This window comes from Nesoenas mayeri, assembly GCF_963082525.1.
Source record: "Nesoenas mayeri genome assembly, chromosome: 1".
Lineage (NCBI taxonomy): Eukaryota > Metazoa > Chordata > Aves > Columbiformes > Columbidae > Nesoenas > Nesoenas mayeri.
In genome coordinates, this window is record NC_137541.1 from 169,953,546 (window position 1) to 169,972,194 (window position 18,649).

General features: G+C 40.4%; 1 protein-coding gene across 2 annotated transcripts in view; it reads left to right on the top strand.

The window, feature by feature from the left end:
• TBC1D4 (TBC1 domain family member 4) overlaps positions 1–18,649 on the top strand; it is a gene marked incomplete at its 5' end in the record, with an annotated part of 113,104 nt that overhangs the window by 48,476 nt on the left and 45,979 nt on the right. For both annotated transcript variants that reach the window (XM_080352622.1, XM_080352623.1), the window contains 2 exons: positions 16,351–16,953; positions 18,325–18,414. In XM_080352622.1, the coding sequence (XP_080208748.1) occupies positions 16,351–16,953; positions 18,325–18,414 (693 nt within the window). The remainder of the gene's footprint in view (positions 1–16,350; positions 16,954–18,324; positions 18,415–18,649) is intronic.

The following is an 18,649-nucleotide window of genomic DNA, read 5'->3' on the forward strand; positions in this document are numbered from 1 at the left end:
TTGGGGGAAAACATAAAGAGTTTACATTTGTTCTGCAATTTTAAATCAGAAAAGGGAAAAAACAAAACAAAAACAAAAAAAACCCCACAAAAACAAAAATCACAAAGAAACTTCAACCAAGTGCTGGATCCCTCATTTATTCTCAGGCTGTCTCTTCCATCATCACATTTGTTTCGTCCTTTTTTGTCATCTTAGTCTGTCAAAGTAAATGCAGGACTTAAGCACAGTACATAATTTGATTAGTTTTGTATTAATATGCTATGCAAGCAGCATCTGTCTAAAAGTGTTTAGTCCCTCGGCTGGTGCTCTTTCAGACTTGTGGGTGTGCAGAGGCTTTACTGAGCAGCTGCTGATTAAATCCAAGCTGAGTACATGAACCTGAAATTGGCTGTTTCTGCCCTAACCTGCGGTGCCTGTAATGGGCCTCAGGATGGATGGGTGTTCATGTCCCGGTGGAAAGATAAAGCCGCCTTAGCCCGGGGTGTTTCATCACAAAAGCATGGTGTGTGTTTTGCTAAATAGCACAGGGTGGTGTTCAGATAGGCGGTGGAATTATATAAATACAGCTTTGTTCTTAAAGCGAGGAAGGGACCTGTTATAATATAAAGAGCAGCTCCCTTCCCTGTTCAGTCTGTTAGATATTTAAAAGTTATCTAGAGACTTAAGAGCTCTGAAACGCCATTTTATGAGCAGCAGAATGAGTCTTACAGTGGCAGTTCTTAGTCTGTATTTAGGGACAGGACGGCCTGCACACAAAGCCTGTGAAAGTGCTGGGTAAAGCTGGGGTGGCAAAACTTGACAATTTTTGTAAATGGGAGTGTGAAAGTACGTCCTTGTGTTCCGCGGTTGTGAGCATCCAACTTGTAGAAATGTAACTGTGTCTGCAAACATTTGTATGCAGCTATAATGATACATAATTAGGTGTAAACACTTTTGGTGTGATATCTTGAGAAAATACTGGCAAGTGGTGGTGGGTAAGCTCTTCAGCATTTCAGATTCCAGGTACATCTCTTCTTTCCCAGCTGTGCAGAGGAACCCTTCTAAGGACCAGCCATTTGGGAGGGCTCCCCTCCTGGTAGGAGTTTTGTCTGTCCTCTTGGCACTGCTTGAGTAATTTTTGTAAATCTGAGGTTTTCTAATCGTGCTGCCTATAATGGTGGGGTAAGAAACACTTACGCTGTTTTGTCCGCTGCAGTTTTGATAGATGCTTGGGAGTTTCAGGGTTGACAGCAAATGCCATCTGCTTTTAGCAACTGGAGTTGCTTTCTCTTTTATCTCTTCCTCAAACTAATATCATGGCTTAACATATCAATCCTTGCTCTGAAGGCAGAATTCTGGTTGGTTTGAGAGGACCAATACTGTATCAATAATAATGTGCTCTTCCTGCTTACACACATATTACTGAGCTGTTAGCTGCATGAACCATGATTTCAGCTTCCAAGTAGGTTCCTTCCAAGAACTACAGAATCCAAAGTTCTGGTGGTGTTAATATATTCAGTTTTACTTCTATTAATGTGAATCCCTATGAACTATATCTTCCTCTACGAATTTAATTTGACTTCTCAAATGAATTTTGTATTTTTCAGATTTTGCTGCTAGCTGACTATCCATATTAATTTCTGAACTTTTATAGTGCTAATAAAAATTCTCTTGATAAACTATGAATCTGTTACATTTGCTTCATTGTATCATAACTCTGTTTTGAAGTTACCTAATTTATGCAAGATGTTAAGTATTTCTGAGAGCAAAACCACAGATATGTGCCAATGTGTATCTTTTACTAGCTTCAGCTCCTTGAGAGTTCATGAACAGATACTACAGCACCTGGGACTATGCCAGATGGTTTAAAAACTCCCTAGAGAATAATAAATCTAACTAGTGTTGTGTATTTCTGTCATGTTTGGGACAGCCTTTGCAGTTGAGATTTCTATTTTTCCTCCCTGAAGTGTACCAGTATCTTTTATATAGAAATGTATGGAATTCTTTTGTAAGCAGTTCTGGGTGTCACAGCTGAAATTAGAAGGCATGTTTGCAAATCCCACCACGCAAAAGGCTGCGACTTGGTGAGTAAGACATACCTTACCTTCCTAGATACGATGCTGGGAAGCACAGAAGAGATATATTACGAAATGTACTTGCTCTTATTGATACAGCTGACATGTTTCCTCGTTGGCTTTGCAAAACACGTTTCAGCCTTGACTCCAGTGAGAACAGAACATCCAGATATGACCAAGAATAAATTCCTGATGTAGATAATTCCCAGATAGGCTAAGCTTCCCCAGGGGAGGGAGAGTTGATGGGCAGGAGGAATGAAGCTCACTCCTTGAGGGAGCTTATTTTCCAGTTTCTGTTAATAGTTACATGATCACTGCTAACTCTCATCAGCAAACTGACTTTCTGTTGCAGAAAGAAGTATTTCATAATCTGGGCTATTTTAAGTTTAAAAAAAAAACCCTTCAGCTGTAGCATGATGAATCTGCGGATAAATTGAGTTTTAAGTTCATCAGTCCAGATAAAACTGCCTTCTTTTATAAAAAGGCTCAGATGCTTATTTGTGAAACTTTTAAGTTACTTGAAGACATCTCTTGCTTTGATTGCAGCTAAGCATGACAAGTAATACCTTAGCTGAAGTGATTTAAGAAACTCCTGTGGTAATCTGAAGTGAATGGGATTTATATTATCCTTCAAAGTAGCATTTAAATGTTGTGAGAATGCTGTTCTGTCAGTGGCAAAACCATTCTTCCCAACCCTCTCCCTGTTAGTCCAGAAATGAGAGTTTAGTTTCAAGGCTGGACATTTAGTTTCAAGGCTGAGCGACATTATGGGGATTGCCATGTTATATCTAAGCATACTTTTGCCAGGCCCTGGATATTGATGCTGTGCTGCCCTTCTCCTGTCCATGCAGGGAAAATACCTTAATATATAAGTACCCAAGTAAGATGTGCTAATAGTAAGATATGCTAAGAGTACTACTAAGATGAAGATGCCGCCACAGAGGTGAAGCAGTGTGGGCTTCAGTGTGCCTTAATAATGAACGTAAATTCCAGAAATCCTGCCTATGTTTGTGATTGTATTGCTAGGACACAATAAAGCACATGCCACTCTTCCTATGAACGTTGTTAGCAATGTTAGTGCTAGTTAATGCAGCCTGCCTGTTCTGCTTATCTGCATAGACTCAAGCCAATTCCAAAAGCTGTTCCCCTAAATCTTAGCGTGCTGTCAGGCTGTGCTCTGCAGCTGCTGGCTCAGAAACATCTATCATGTACCAGGCATACTAAGTTGAGAAAATGAAGATTAGTGGTACTGAAACAAGTAGTTTCTACCAGTAGCAATTAGTGAAGCACTGCAAAATTTACTTTGCCTGACATATATGAAAATGTTGCCTAAAAAAAAGCCAGAAACTTCCCATGTATCCTCCAAAACAATTCCTTCCCATCCGTTTTGATTCTCTGTGTTCATCACCTATTGTGTTTTGTTCCTCACACAGTAACTGAGTGGTTTTATGCTCCTCTTTTCCCTGTAGTTCTACAGAACCCAGATTCATAATCAAAACAAGTCTCTCACAAACTTTATGGGAATACATGCAAATGGCCTCATGGGTCTTTATCAGACCCTTAGATTATTGATCAGGTGCATGACTATTGGTGTAAGAGTCTTGCTTTGTGAAGCTGTTCCTCTGAAAGGACCTTTACTGTCTCTTTGACTTATTTGTCTCAAAACTTTCTGGGAAAGCATTTCCTTTTCCGTTGTCCCTGGGTCTTGTGGGTTGGGTTTTTTATTATATTATTATTATTAACTGTAACTCTGTAGCTCTTTTGGAATTCCTCCTGTGTAAAAGTAAAACAACCATGCACTTAATTGCTTTCAGCTGTTACATCTGAAATACCCATTTAGCTATCGCCACATAAATTTACTATTGAACACCAAAACTAACTGTATTTCATTCTTTTTGTAACTAACGTGAGCAGCTGATGAAATCTTAGTATTTTTAAGAGTTAGTGATTGACAAGATTAAGCTACCGTGACTAGCAGTGAGAGCAGCACTTGATGTTTTATGGTGTGCTAGCTCTGCCTTCAGGCACAGTAATCATTATTTCTCTGCCCCTGTCCTGCAAAGTGGTGATTCAAGACTTGGATGCTGAAGAAAGTCCAGTGAGGTGGAAGCTCCCTGCTCTGCCGAGCGGATGGGAATTTAGCATCTGGATCAATACAGCTTCGAAATCCTCTTCCGTTGTGTTTATGCCAGGGTTTTTTGCTGGTTGTTATCTGGGAAAAGTTAATTGTACTACCAGTTGCTTGCGCATTTTATACTGTCACGGGGTAATGCGGTTGCTCCTGTGAACTATGAGATAACCAGACAAGCTGGAACTTGTGCAGGTGTGTGTTTCCAAAGTATTTGAAAACTAATGAACATTAGTTGGCCACGGGTAGAGAAGCTGTTGAAAGGCTGTTAGGTTGCAATCCACTACTTCCTGCTGTGTATACACTGATACGATACACTGATGATACACACATGCATTTGTTTTTCACAGTTTCTTAGTGAATGTTCTTTTGAGAAAAGGAGTATTGAACCCACTAGTAACTTCCTTAACTCTCCTGTAGGGAGTCCAGTGGAGAGCTATGAAGATGATTAGGGGACTGGAGCATCTTTCCGATGAGGAGAGACTGAGAGAACTGGGTCTGTTCAGCCTGGAGAACAGAAGGCTGAGAGGGGATCTCATCAACGTTTATAAATATCTCAAGGGTGGATGTCAAGAGGATGGGACCAGACTCTTTTCAGTGATGCCCAAAAATAGGGTGAGGGGCAATGGGCACAGACTTAGTGAAGCATAGAAGGTTCCATCTGAACATGAGGAGAAACTTCTTTACTTTGGGACTGCCAGAGCACTGGAACAGGCTGCCCGGAGAGGTTGTGGAGTCTCCTTCTCCGGAGACATTCGAAACCTGGCTGGACACATTCCTGTGCAATCTACTCTGGGTGACCCTGCTTTAGCAGGTGGGTTGGACTAGATGATCTCCAGAGGTCCCTTCCAACCCCAACCACTCTGTGATTCTGTGATTCTTTGTGCCTCTGCTGCAGTGTCACATGCTGTTTGACGCTGGTTGTGATATTCAGCCTTCTATAAGCAGAGCCATTTTTAAGGGAAGTTTGTAGTCAAAAACCTCTGAATGCTGCAGGCAAGAGTTTCTGGGAAAATATCAAATAGGAGAAGACCTAACTTCTTGGTTTCACTTAACTGAGGATCTTCCAGCCTCATTAAGGGAGCTAGAAGTTATTGCAGTGCCTTACTTTTTCCAGGCCAAAAACATAGACACCTGCTGGATCTCTTAGACTGAATAGAGTCTGTAATTTTTCCTGTCTCCCAGAAAAAAAATGCTGAATTACTAACCCCTTACTGTCTTCTTGTTCCATGGTAGAAGAGAAGGTGGTTATCGTAGCAAGTAAGTTATAAATGTGGTGGCATCCATGGAAATCAGATGCAAGTGGTCTTCAGCAAGATCTGGTCTGATACATTAGTAGTCATCATAATCTGCTGTGGAAGAGTCCTGAAACCTTGATCTCTTGGCTAGGGAAAAACAGTCTTTCCAAGGTGTCTTCATTCCATAGTGAATCAACATGTTAGTTCACCTTTTAAGTTAAAATCTCGAGGGCTTCTGTCTGAAACCACTGAATTAAAAAAACTCTCACGCTTCCTTAAACACGGTGCGTAGAACACTTATTTCAGTCTTAGCACTTGCACCTTGAATCTGCTAAAATGAACTTCACTTTCTTGTGATCTGTGTTTGAGAAGTGGATAGTGACCATAAATGGGCAAAATACTTCAACTCCAGCTTTTGGGGTTTTTTCCCCCAGAAGGAAATGAATGCAGAGAATGTATTAATTGTTTGGGACTGTCCATGTGACAGTCTTATCTCCCCAGGGAAACCCTTTTAAAAATAGCTTATATGTTAAATATGATGGAGTTCTTAAAAACATCACCTTCTTTAATAAACATCTTCCTAGAAAATCAAGCACTAAATTAAGTTAAAAATGCAGAGTTTTCAGGAGAAAATTCCTAGTTTAAATCTGAATTTGTGCTTTTATAATTTGGAAAAACTTGGTTTGAAGCAGTTGGAAAGTTCAAGATGAACTGATGTTACAAGCAAGCTGTACTTCGCTAAATCTTTCACTGGGAGCTATGTCCTGAACTTGTAAATAAACTTTCCATATGCTTACATATGCTCAAAGTATATAGCTGGTAGGTGAACTGAGACTTACTAGTCTACATATTCAAAGAACATAAGGATCATCGTGAGAGCTCTGTACTGACACTTCCTATGGGTTGCAAAGTATTCAAGCAGAGAGAGTGAGGTGTATCTGAAAGATAGGAAAGCATCAGTCTGGCATAAACATAGGAGCAAAATACTAAATGCAAGAACCTTCCTTACTTAATGTTCCCGTTGCGCTGTGCTGTCACTGCCATCACTGAAGTTCTTTGATATACCATGCAGTCTGCTTACGTGCAAGTGTTAAAAAAAACACATCTGTTGTCTGCTCAGGCATCCAAACAATCTTGTAACTCTTACACATTCTTTCCCATTAAGTAACTTGATCCACCTTCTGTCGTTATATTGCTTATTTGGATACTTGGCAAAGCAGCATCTTGGGCACGTGTGTAGCACACTGAACGTGTTAGGTGATCCACAAGTTTCCAGCAGCAAATTAGGTAATGTGATGGGGTTCTCTAAGCATAAGCTATATAACTGCAGTAGACTTTTTTTCTGCTTGTTGACTGTATTAAAACGAAATAACACAAGTAATTCCTGGGTTGATCTCAAGGAAGAATTATTTTGAGAACTGAATTTTATTTAGTTCTATTTTAGCTTGTCTGTCTAAAAATCTCTCCCCCGTTAGGCTGGTCTAGTGGTAGTCTTCAGCTTTTCCTTCAGCAGGAATGTGTGATTTCCCCATGTGGCATGATGTTGAATGTCAAAGTAACATAAGTGCCTAGTTCTGTAGTTGTTCTTGAGAAACAAACCTAGTTGGGTCCTGAGCAGTCACCTGAAAAAAAAAATACAGACTCTGTCTCCTGAAAGCAAAACTTTATTATATGCAATTCTATATGCAACTCTTTAATGGGTTTTTGGCTTGTTCCTCATGTGTGTTCAGCTGCTGTAAGCTTTGGCTTTCTCTACTATACCTGTAGAGAACGCCAGAATTGTGAAAGCACTGGCTGCCAGGGCTGACTATCAGATTGAAGCTCCAAAAGCTGCTTTCACTGGGTCTTTTCTTTGCCAGCCCCTGTGTTCCAGCTTTCCTGCTACTGGGCTTGTGTTGTGTTAGCCCAGACTTGCAGCAGAATGAGTCAGAGTTGAGAGCAGATGCTTATTACTGCCTGTTGAGAACCTGACTTCGTGTTTTCTAAACCGTATATTTAGAAGTACACTAAGTGCAGGTGGATTATAGAAATGTTTAGCAATTTGGCTGTAATTCTTTTCGCTTTGTGATAACTTTTCTCTTGGCTACAAGTCCTCCTTATTTCTGTAAAACTGAAGATGGTCAGCTGATGGAGACAAATTCTGGTTTCTAAATGTTTCTACCATAACTTAAGTCAACAAATTGTTTGTGTGACTGCATAAATTGGATCACTCTGAGCTAGTCTTTTATCTCTTTATTGGAAAGATACATTTTTAATGGTGAAAGCTGCTGAGTGGAGTACTGTCACCAGCATGTGAAACAGCAGATTGCTGTAGATTTAGAAGCCAGGTCTGGATGATCAGTGCTGTACTAACTGCATGGCACTAAAAACATTTATAGCAGTTAAAACAGTTGTGTGTTTCTTGGTTTTGTTTTTCTTCCCTCTCCCACCCTTCTTTCTGGTTGAGAAGAGTCATTGATAGCTACACTTTGGCTGGTGCTTGGGTGTGTTTTTGCGTAAGATAAGAACTTTGCCTCTGTTGAATATGTGATACATAACAGGATGTGATATGTCACTTATTTTGTCTCTCTTGCTGTTTCACTGCTGTGGCTGGGTTCTCTTGCCTTGATATGCAGCTTTATGCTGAGAGCTGTGTCTGACTGCTGTACAAAAACTCCTGTTTTTTTCCTGGTGCTGCACTTGTTTCTAATTGATAGATGTCGAACTCCTTCAGCAACTGGCAAAACACGGGGTGTTGATTTCTGGTTGGTATCCTGTTTCTCTTTTCTTGATTTTTAAATATACGCAACTGGATCATGAGTGGGACTCGTTATTCAAATCCAAGGCAGCATGCGTACTTCCAGCCAGAAATGTTTGGCTTTGGGAGCATTACGGTTGCTGCACGGAGCTCTCGCTGTGTCGTGGTATTGCGAATTGAGCCTGAGGAAATGCTGTGGCAGCCCTGACAGCCCTTTGTGAGGGGGGGACGGTCTTTGTGCTCTCACTTATCATCGCAATCTGCTCCTGAGTCCTCGTGTTCGTGACACCGAAGTGCCGTGACAGTTTTGCTTGGACATGTCTGTGCTTCTGAAACTGGAGCTCATGCCAGAAGGTACCGACCTCTCTTAACATGCAGGTGTGAAGTTCATTTATCTCATGTCTCTTTGCGTGGTGGAAAGGATCTGGCACTGCATCTCCCATGGTGGTGAAGTGAGAGGGGCCAAGCTTCTTCCCTGCTTTGGAAATAAAGGTGTGAAGTTCATTCATCTTGTGTCTCTTTGCGTGGTGGAAAGGATCTGGCACTGCATCTCCCATGGTGGTGAAGTGAGAGGGGCCAAGCTTCTTCTTTGCTTTGGAAATAACTGCCTTGCTGGAACTCCTGTCATTAAGGAGCCTAATTTGCTAGGCATGTTTGTTAGATTAGTACTTCACAGACTAATGTTTATAAGCCTTATGTTATGAAGAGCGGCTCTGCTTTGTTAATAAGTTCCAGACTGAAATTTTCCATGTTGAAGCTAGAGACAAACTATCACGAGCTGCAGCTTCTCTACACAGTGAAATTCTATCTGGCTGTGGAAATAATGAGATATAGCAAGTGAATTTTGTTCTTTGCAATATCAGTAGCATTCAAGTTCTAAGTTTGGGTTAAAATTCGGTAATTACTGCGGGGTCCATTTGAATAATATTCTTCCAGCAAAATGGGAGCTCCACCTTTGCTCACTGTAGGCTGTTGTAAACTCAAAGGGAGTATATATTTTTTTTAAATGCTTCAACTTCTGTCAGCACTATACAAGAAAGCGTGCAGTATCACCATGGAGATACTTTGCCTGTTGCAGAGTTGTCATAAACTGTGCTGGTGTTATGCTGCAGTATGCATGATTTAGTGGGCTTGATAGCCTCTCTGTTTTGCAACTTCAAGATATTGGTGATAAACACTTCATAACTGAAGTTCTTTCTGGGGGTTTTAAGGCAGGGTTGATAAAGTTAGAATTAATGTTTACAAAATGCTCGTTGCATGACATGGAAGTTTTAATTTGATGTTATATGTCTTTGTCTCTTTGGTTTTAATCAAGTCAGAAGAGCTTGCATTAGTTACATCAGTTAAACTGATATTTCCAACGTGAAAACACCTTCCTACATTGAACATAGTGAAGTTTCTTGATGTATAAGTAGAATAGTTCTTGGCAGTACTATTCACATGCACTTTGAATAGTGTGCTACTAAAGCACAAGGAAGGTGTTTGCTCCCCATTATATGCTGGCCCTGTTGTAGTTCTGATCACAAGGGACAGAACTGGATGGAGCCCATGAACTGCGGAGCTGGAATTAGCAGATCTAGGGTATTAATATATCTGTCTTCTAGCCAGGGCTAAGTGCTGCAGCCTTATTCTATGCTAGCTGGCCAAGTGGGTGATACACTACAGTAGCTCTTAAGGTCTAGACCCAAGGTCACAGGGGAGGTGGGGCAAAGGGTAAGATGCAAATATAATTGACTGAGGGACCATTTGTTTGAAATTGGTGCTGTCATTAGTTTACTAAAACTCTTACTGTCTGTAGTAAACAGAGTTTGTGACAGTGTAACGCCTACCACACTTCTCATGTTGTATATTCAGAGCTGAATCTTACTGTAGGTGATGCAGAACTTGACCAGTGCCATCTGTTATGATTTGAGCACAGCTACCTTTGCATATTGAATCGCCACATATTGGATCAGGTCTAATTGGGTGAAGAGTGATTCATACAATATTGTGCTACTCGAGTCTGAATGATAAATTTAATTTGGATTCCCAAGTATTGTTTGTTTGTTTTTTCGTCCTTAATTACATTTACTAGCTCTATCCCATTTCCCTGGAGTGAAATATTGCCCCTAATGTTATTATGAAGCTCTTGTTACTTGCTTTTTAACTCATTCTTTTATGTTTGTTTCAGTGGTTTGTCTCTTTGTTTGTTTTGTGGGTTTTATTTTTGTTTATTGCTTTTGGGGTTTTTTTTCTCTCCTCAACTGAGTTTTGGAGTGTTCCTCACAATGAGGAACAGAACTGGTATCACAGATCTAGTCTTGTACTTCTGGTGCCCACTGTCCATCCTTGACTTTTTGGCCTCTTGCATTTGTGGGGGTTTTGGTACAGGCCCTGAAGAAGGATCTCTGCTCTTTGGAGTTCTCTTGGCTCTATTCAGAGATTTAGGAGTTACTATGAGCACTGGTTCAAAAGTCTTAAAATTCACATGCCACTGTTGTCTCCTGACAGGCATGTGCAGCTCTTCACATGCTGGATGGAAGGAAAGCTCATCTGAAACTCTTACTTGCATTTTGTTTGGTATCAATTTATTAAAACCTGACAGAGTTCAGTGTGCCTGTAACTGTATAAGCATAAGGTCACCGCCGTACTAGAAAAAGCTTTGGGTGCTGTTCCAACATATTTGAATAAGCATGTTGGTTACTCCTCTCATCTAGATAATAAAACATATCTATCTGAAGCTTGTCAGGATTTTTGTTTGTTTTTCTGAAAACTTTTCATTTTTTTGCCTGGTGGCATATGTGCTCCTGGGTTTTAGCTCTTAAGGACCTTGCAGATTCTATTTTGGGAGCTCACCCTTTTCTTCTCTTAACCATTTAAAGTAAGAAGTTAATAGACTCCTTACATTCTGTGGTCAGTAGACACAGTATGTTGGACAATTAACATTTAGAATGTCAGTTTAAGGTGCTTGTCAAGTTAATTTGTATAGATCGGGAATTTGTCTGTCTCTAACAAGCTTGTATTGTCCTATCACTGTACTTTTTAAAAAGTAATAGTCTGCTGCTCCTCAACAGTTTAGGGAAGCTTAATGAGTAATACCTATAGGCATGGCCTTCATTACACTTTTGTTTTCTCCTTCTGGTTTGAGAACTGCTGTCCTGGCATGGTACCATCGGCTCCTGCCTTTATGCCTGAGGAGCCCTCTGCAGCTCCCTTCAGGACGTAGTCATCTTTTTCCTCCTTTGCCCAGCAGTACTCGGAAAAGGGTGATAGGCTCCTAGACTGTGGGACCTGGGAGAGGCAAAGCACAGGAAAATCAAGGTTTCTGGCATTGTCCCATCAGTGACACCACTTGGTTTGTTTGGGCTGGATGTGTTCCTCTCTTACCCTGCAAATACACTGCCTGTCCCCCTCTGCTCCAGGCTCTTTTTTTGACACAACTATCTTCAGGGCTTGACAACAAAAATTTGAGGTTGCATCTGGAGTACTGCATCCAGTTCTGGGCTCCCCAGTTTAAGAAGGACAAGGAATGACTGGAGGGAGTCCAGTGGAGAGCTACAAAGATGATTAGGGGTCTGGAGCATCCTTCTTATGAGCAGAGACTAGAGAGAGCTGGGTCTGTTCAGCCTGGAGAAGAGAAGGCTGAGAGGGGATCTCATCAATGTTTATAAATATCTCAAGGTTGTGTGTCAAGAGGATGGGACCAGACTCTTCAGTGGTGCCCAACAACAAAATGAGGGGCAATGGGCACAGACTGAAGCACAGGAGGTTCCATCTGAATATGAGGAGAAACTTCTTTACTTTGGGGGTGCCAGAGCACTGGAACAGGCTGCCCAGAGAGGCTGTGGAGTCTCCTTCTCTGGATACATTCAAAACCCACCTGAACACCTTCCTGTGTGATCTGCTCTGAGTGACCCTGCTTTAGCAGGTGGGTTGGACTAGGTGATCTCCAGAGGTCTCTTCCAGCCCCAACCATTCTGTGATTCTGTTAGTATGTTAAATAGATTAATTACTTAAATATTTTAAGGATTTATTTTCTTTATATACAGGTGGATGCTGAAAAACTATGCAGTAACTCATTTAACTGATTTTTCTCTCCTGTAACAGCTGGTAGATATGTCCAGGAGGATCTGCAGTAGCCCCATGGGTTTCAGGAATAAGAATCCTCATTGTCACCTGTGGCTGCTTAATTTCATGAGACTGCTGCAGGGTAATATTAAAACTTGGAAACATATCAGTAAGTTTTGAATGTTTCAGGAGTCTGTCTTCTTAAAATTACTAAACTGATTTCTAAAGTAGTTAAGCAGTTTCAGCAGTATTTTAAAATCTCCATTCTGCTTACTATCATATTGTCTAACTTTGCCCTGAAATTTCAATGTGAAATGGTAATAAGTTAATATCCAAATTCAAAAAAGTTACACAGTGTTGATGGTGATACTTTTGTGACTGGGCCTTCTTGCTACACAGAGGAGCAAAATGTCAAAAAACAATTTTATATGCCAAAGAAATGTGTAAAAAGCCACACTGGGGTGGTTGCTATGCTTGATAATTGTGTAACTTTTCCTCTGTCTTGCATTTCAGGAAAATATAGATGCAAACTCTTGTTTAGACTCCACTTGATCCCAGTTACAGTTTTTGCCCAAAATCAAAACATGGAGTGAAAATTTTGTAATCTGATCAGGTGCGTCTCAGATGGCAGTGGCGCTTGGTTTTTCATAAGGTTGTGTCACTCTAGAAGTGAAGAGGGTCAGGTGTAACAGTACAGGCTGGCACATTGTCAGTCATTGGGCACATTGTCATCATTGTACCATTATTCCTGTACACTAAAGATCAATAAAATACATATGTATGACTAATTGCTTAGCAATGTTGGTGTCTGTCTTGCATCTTATATTTGGGGCTGTTTTTCACACCGTACTATCTAGAGAATTCGTGAAACAACCAACAAGCATTTGGAACTGGTTCTGGACATTCTGACAGATATTTCTTATCGATTGTGATATCCCTGTATTACATTGTTTTCATCTATATATAAGAAAAGTATTGTTAACTGTGGAAATTAAGTGGATCTCAGTTTTCCACTTTGATTTATCACTTCTGTGGATAGGTAGAAAAACAGGAAAAAAGTGGATATTGATGAGAGTGTACTCTAAAAAATAACATAGCTTGTAAAAAAGCTTGCAAACAAAGCAGGGAATAAGGGTTAGTTGAAGCAGTATGAGCTGAAACCTCTGTTTTAATGCTGGGGTCCCTCTATGCTGAAGTGAAAATCCTGTAGCAATTCATGTGGTAGATAGAAGCTAAAGCTATACAAGGAGCAGGGATTGTGAAATAGTATTTGTCACTCGAATACTAGTGTCTGAAGAGCATGCATGGTTTGGAAAAGATGCAAATAAAACTAAGTGATAAATAGCAGGATGGTAGGGTGTGGTTTGGTTTGTTTTCAATAGAATTGCAGTTACTTAAAGCTCTGTGTGTATGCTTGTGGGGAAGATCTCTGAGAGAGGAGGAGATGGATGGGGGATCCTATTGTGGTAGAGTTGGTAGTGCCTTAACCTCAGCCTATCCTCACATTAACAGATCAGGAAGGGAGGGATAGGATGTGTTAGGAGGCTGTTGACTGTTATTAGAAAGACTTAGGAATTTCTTCTCCAGTCTTTCATGTTAAAAGTGATAAGCAAGTGGCAGAACCTGGTTATTGGAGTAGAAGTGGCAGTACACTTTTAAAAAAATCCAAATTGCCAATTAAGCAGCTGATGTTGTTTATTCTAGTTGACTGCATGTAGAATTTACGCATTTTTTATAGAATTATTTGCCATTGTACTTTGAATAGAAATACAAGTGAATTTTCCTGTTCTGGATTCTAACAAGGGAAATGTTAATTAAAAAACACCTAGCTTGTGAATCTTGCCAAAATAGAGAGCCAAGGGATTTAAATTCTAGAGCTCCTTTAAGCGTAGATTATAGAAAGAATACAAGAACTGATAAGTAGAAAAAGAGCTACATCTTGGAATATGAACCATCATGTATAAAGTGACAATTGTCCATGTCCAGCTGAGCTAGCATGGCCAGGAGGAAACACACCTTGGGCAGTGGTAAAGCAGCCTGGCAGTGAGGGCTAGTGGAGGTTAAATACACTCTAGTATCTGTGTCATGTCAAGACTAACTTTTAGCCTCACTGAAAACTGAGATGATGATGACATCTATAGGGCTGAAAGCCAAACGATCAGTAGATCTTAGGGTAATTGAACTTCATTTTGCAATAAACGAACTGGAAGCAGATTTGAGTTGAATGCCCAATGGATGAGGAGTGTGCAATGGGAGACGGGGATTAAGATGAGGTAATTTTCCACTATGACTTGCAAAAGTGTTGGCATACGAGATTATTGCCTCATTAGCAAGTTGCAACTGGTATCATTTGACTGAAAGGAAGAGATACTGTAGGGAGCCTGGATTATTTACTAAGGTGTGACTTCAGAGTTTTTTTTTTAATAAAAAATACTTTGAAACAAATAATCAAATATTATAGATATGGTAGGAAGCTGTATGGAATACAAAAGCTATTGACAGATTGCATTGGATTAGGTAAGTGTTGAGAACCAGTTTATTTTGTGAAGAAAATCAAATAGATATTCTCTCTTGGTCACTATTTCCCCAGTGCATGTAATGTGGTGCCATTAATTATCCTTCCAGAGGAGATCACACCTGGTGAGAAAAGTTTGGTTAAGCAGAGGCAGGTACTGTCAAAAGAACAACTAGAATCACTCTGATCTGCAGTCAGTAAAGTTGGACAAATCCTTGTTTTCTTTAGTGAAGGCAAAATGAAAAAGGAGCTTGCATATGACATATGTCGATATTATAGTATTGTTGATTGAGGCAGACATCTTCGCAAGGTGGTTGAGATAAGATGGAAGAAGAACCAGGTGGCCTTAAAAGACTGGGTAATATAGGGCTGAAATTGAGAGTTTCTACTGGAGATGTGCAGTTTGGTGCTACAGAATATAGTGGGAATCTGTAGGTAAGAGTGATGGAGGAGAAGAGCAATTTGGGTGTGTTGCTTAATCGCAAGATGACTGAGCCAGTGGAAAAGTGTGACCTTAAAGTAATCTACGCCATAGGAAGGACGGGGTGAGGTTTTTGTAGTCTATCATAAACGAGAACTAATACAATTGTACATGGTGTTTCAATATAATTTCTGTGTGCTTGCTACCTATATTCCAAAAATGTCAGTTGAAACTGACAGGTATTGCTGGTCTCTTTTTCACAAAGCTTTTTTTTCAGCTCTCCTAAGAATGGAATATCTGTTTCTGCAAAATAAAAACAAAGAAACAGTGATAGCCCTGTACAAAATATGTCAGCAAGAGACGCTGATTTGGGAAAAGGGCTACAGAAAAGAGAAGGCAGTCTCAGTGTAAAAAAAAAAAAAAAAGGAAAAGAAAAGTGAACATTTGTCAGTAGATCTTCTGGTAATTTAAAACCTTTTGTTCTGAAACAGGTTCCAGTAAAAAAAAAAAATAGAAATTATTTGTTTTGCCTTCACTGCATGAATTGTCTATACAGGGGGCAATGAAGATGATTAAGGGAGTGGAGCACCTCCCTTATGAAGAAAGGCTGAGGGAGCTGGGTCTCTTTAGCTTGGAGAAGAGGAGACTAAGGGGGGACCTTATTAATGTTTATAAATATATAAAGGGTGATTGCCACGAGGATGGAGCCAGGCTCTTCTTGGTGGCAAACAATGATAGGACAAGGGGTAATGGGATCAAGCTGGAACACAAGAGGTTCCACTTAAATTTGAGAAAAAACTTCTCAGTGAGGGTGCCAGAGCACTGGAACAGGCTGCCCAGGGGGGTTGTGGAGTCTCCTTCTCTGGAGACGTTCAAAACCCGCCTGGACATGTTCCTGTGCGACCTCACCTAGGCGTTCCTGCTCCAGCAGGGGGACTGGACTAGGTCACAGTATCACAGTATGTTTGGGATTGGAAGGGACCTCAAAGATCATCTAGTCCAATCCCTTTTGAGGTCCCTTCCAATCCCAAACATACTGTGATACTGTGATTTTAGAATTGACTATTTTTATATTGTCAGCCAAGAAGCTAGTGGTGCTCTACTGAAGAGATAACTTGTGTAAATACTTACATTAGCAAATGTTTGATGTGTCACTGTCTGTGCTGTCTCCTTTGTGGCCTCTAAACAGACCTTTCAAACTGTCCCTCAGGTTCCCGATGTCATCAGCAGCATAAGACAGGTCTCCAAAGCAGCACTGAAAGAAGATGCCAAACCAAGTAAGGATAGTGAAGATGCCTTCTACGACTCTCAAAAATTTGAGGTCTTGTACTGTGGAAAGGTGACGGTGGCTCACAAGAAAGCACCCTCCACACTAATTGATGACTGCATTGAGAAATTCAGCCTTCATGAGCGCCAGCGCCTGAAACTATTAAACGAGCAGCGGAATAACGAGTCAAGTTTGGACTTACCCCTGTGCGAAGGAAATGCGCCATCTTCTCCATCAGATAGCCCATTTGAGGAGCTGGACAGCCCAAATAACAACACAGGGCACGCTGCGATGTTTACAATCGGCAGCCAGACCAACTTAACCAACCTGGCCAGCACTCGCGGCTCCTTCCCAGAACGAATTTTAGAGGACTCTGGCTTTGATGAACAGCAAGAGTTTCGCTCCCGGTGCAGCAGCGTCACTGGAGTTATGCAAAGAAAGGTTCATGACACAAACCTAAAAATACAGCCACGCAGAAGACACGCAAGTGCACCCAGTCACGTTCAGCCCTCTGACTCGGAGAAGAACAGGACGATGTTGTTCCAGGTGTGTGCTAGAATGAGCAATTTCTGGTTGGTTTTGTACCATATCTTCCCCTGTGCAGTTTGAAGCCAAGACAAGTTTTACAACATAAGTAGTATGGATCCAGTGGGATTTCATGGTATTTCATAAATATTCATGTATCTGTTCATAAATTATTGGAACATAAGTAGCTGAACTTTCTTAAGGAAGTCACCTGAACTCATGAGCTCAGGTAAATTTTAAGAAAAATGAGTTACTTATGGAGTAATTAATTACAGGAGCAGAGTTTCTAGGGAAATTATTATTTTATATGCAGTCCTGGTTAATCTGTATTGGTGAGATCTGGGACATAGCTGAAAAAAAATGCATATTCTTTCAAAAAGAGAATTGATGAAGACTTCCATGTGAACAAATCCTCTTTTTTGTTGTGCAATTAAAAAGAAGCTCACAACTTAACATAAGGCTTTCACAGCCTTATGTTTGAGCCAGCTGCTTTATGAAAACTTGTACTGATGTTCACCTTGTCTTTCCCAGATGAGTACTCAAAGGTCTCTGCACTGAAGGCTTCTTCCTTCAGATGCCATGGTTATTTCTTCTCTTGCCCGAAGTGCATTTGAGCTTGTATTGAGAAAACAAAAGGACACTGAAAGGAGGTGACCCATAAAAGGAAAGATCTTTGGACCTTAAAATAACACGGGGCTAAATGCCTGGGTTTTGTCTTTCCAATTGCTTTAAAGATCATTCTTGCCTTCTGTTCTTTTGGGGAAATGCTAACTGAAGTGAGAATGCATTGCCCTTTAGAAAGCCACAGCTATCACTAGTAATGAAAAGGATTTAGCTGAGAAACTGCCCAAGCTCTATGGAATAAGTTCCATATGCTTGAGCAGCAGTTTGAGAAAGCTGAAAAATAGCTTACTGCAGAGCCTCCTCTTTCTCATCTGGAATTATGACAAAAACAAAAATATCACATTAAGATCAACGTAGTTTCTCATCTGATCTATGGTGTAGTTTAAAAAAAAAAAAATCCACTAATTCTGGTTTTTATTGCAGCTTTTAATTTAGCCACATTGTTTACTAAAGGTTTTAGTATTGTCTGTCAAACATGTGATCTTTGGACCAAAATAACTTGAAAAGAAAAGGGAGTGGGGCAAAAGAAGAAACAAAACCCTGTCTTCTCTTTTTCCTATTCAACCAAGTGTACTGTTCTTGCTGAAATGTTCTTACTCAACATAAGCTGAATTATGGCACCCTTGTTCCTGCTGAGTAAGCTGTTGTGCTGAAGGTGCTCTATGTGAACAAGAAAGGGCTAGATTGTGATGTTCTTGTTGCTGTTAATGTTGTGCCTCCAAGACAGTCATAAAATAGATTTATTTTTCTCCCCCCACCCTGTCCCAGGTTGGAAGGTTTGAAGTTAACCTCATCAGTCCAGACACTAAATCTGTTGTGCTTGAAAAGAATTTTAAAGATATTTCCTCATGTTCTCAGGTAAGTGTTAATAAGAAGCAACATGCAGATCACCAGAAGAAAAGGAATTTATTTGTTCTTTGGCTGGGTTACCTTGTTCATCTATAGGCAGGAGAAAAATGTGGAATTCTTTTCAAGCATTCTGTGCTGTTTTCCCTTATTCAGTCTCAAAAGCCTTTTTTAAACAGTTTATCCTATGTAAATTACCATGAATTAAAGTAAATAGCTGTTTTACCCCACTGGCTCCTTAATTACA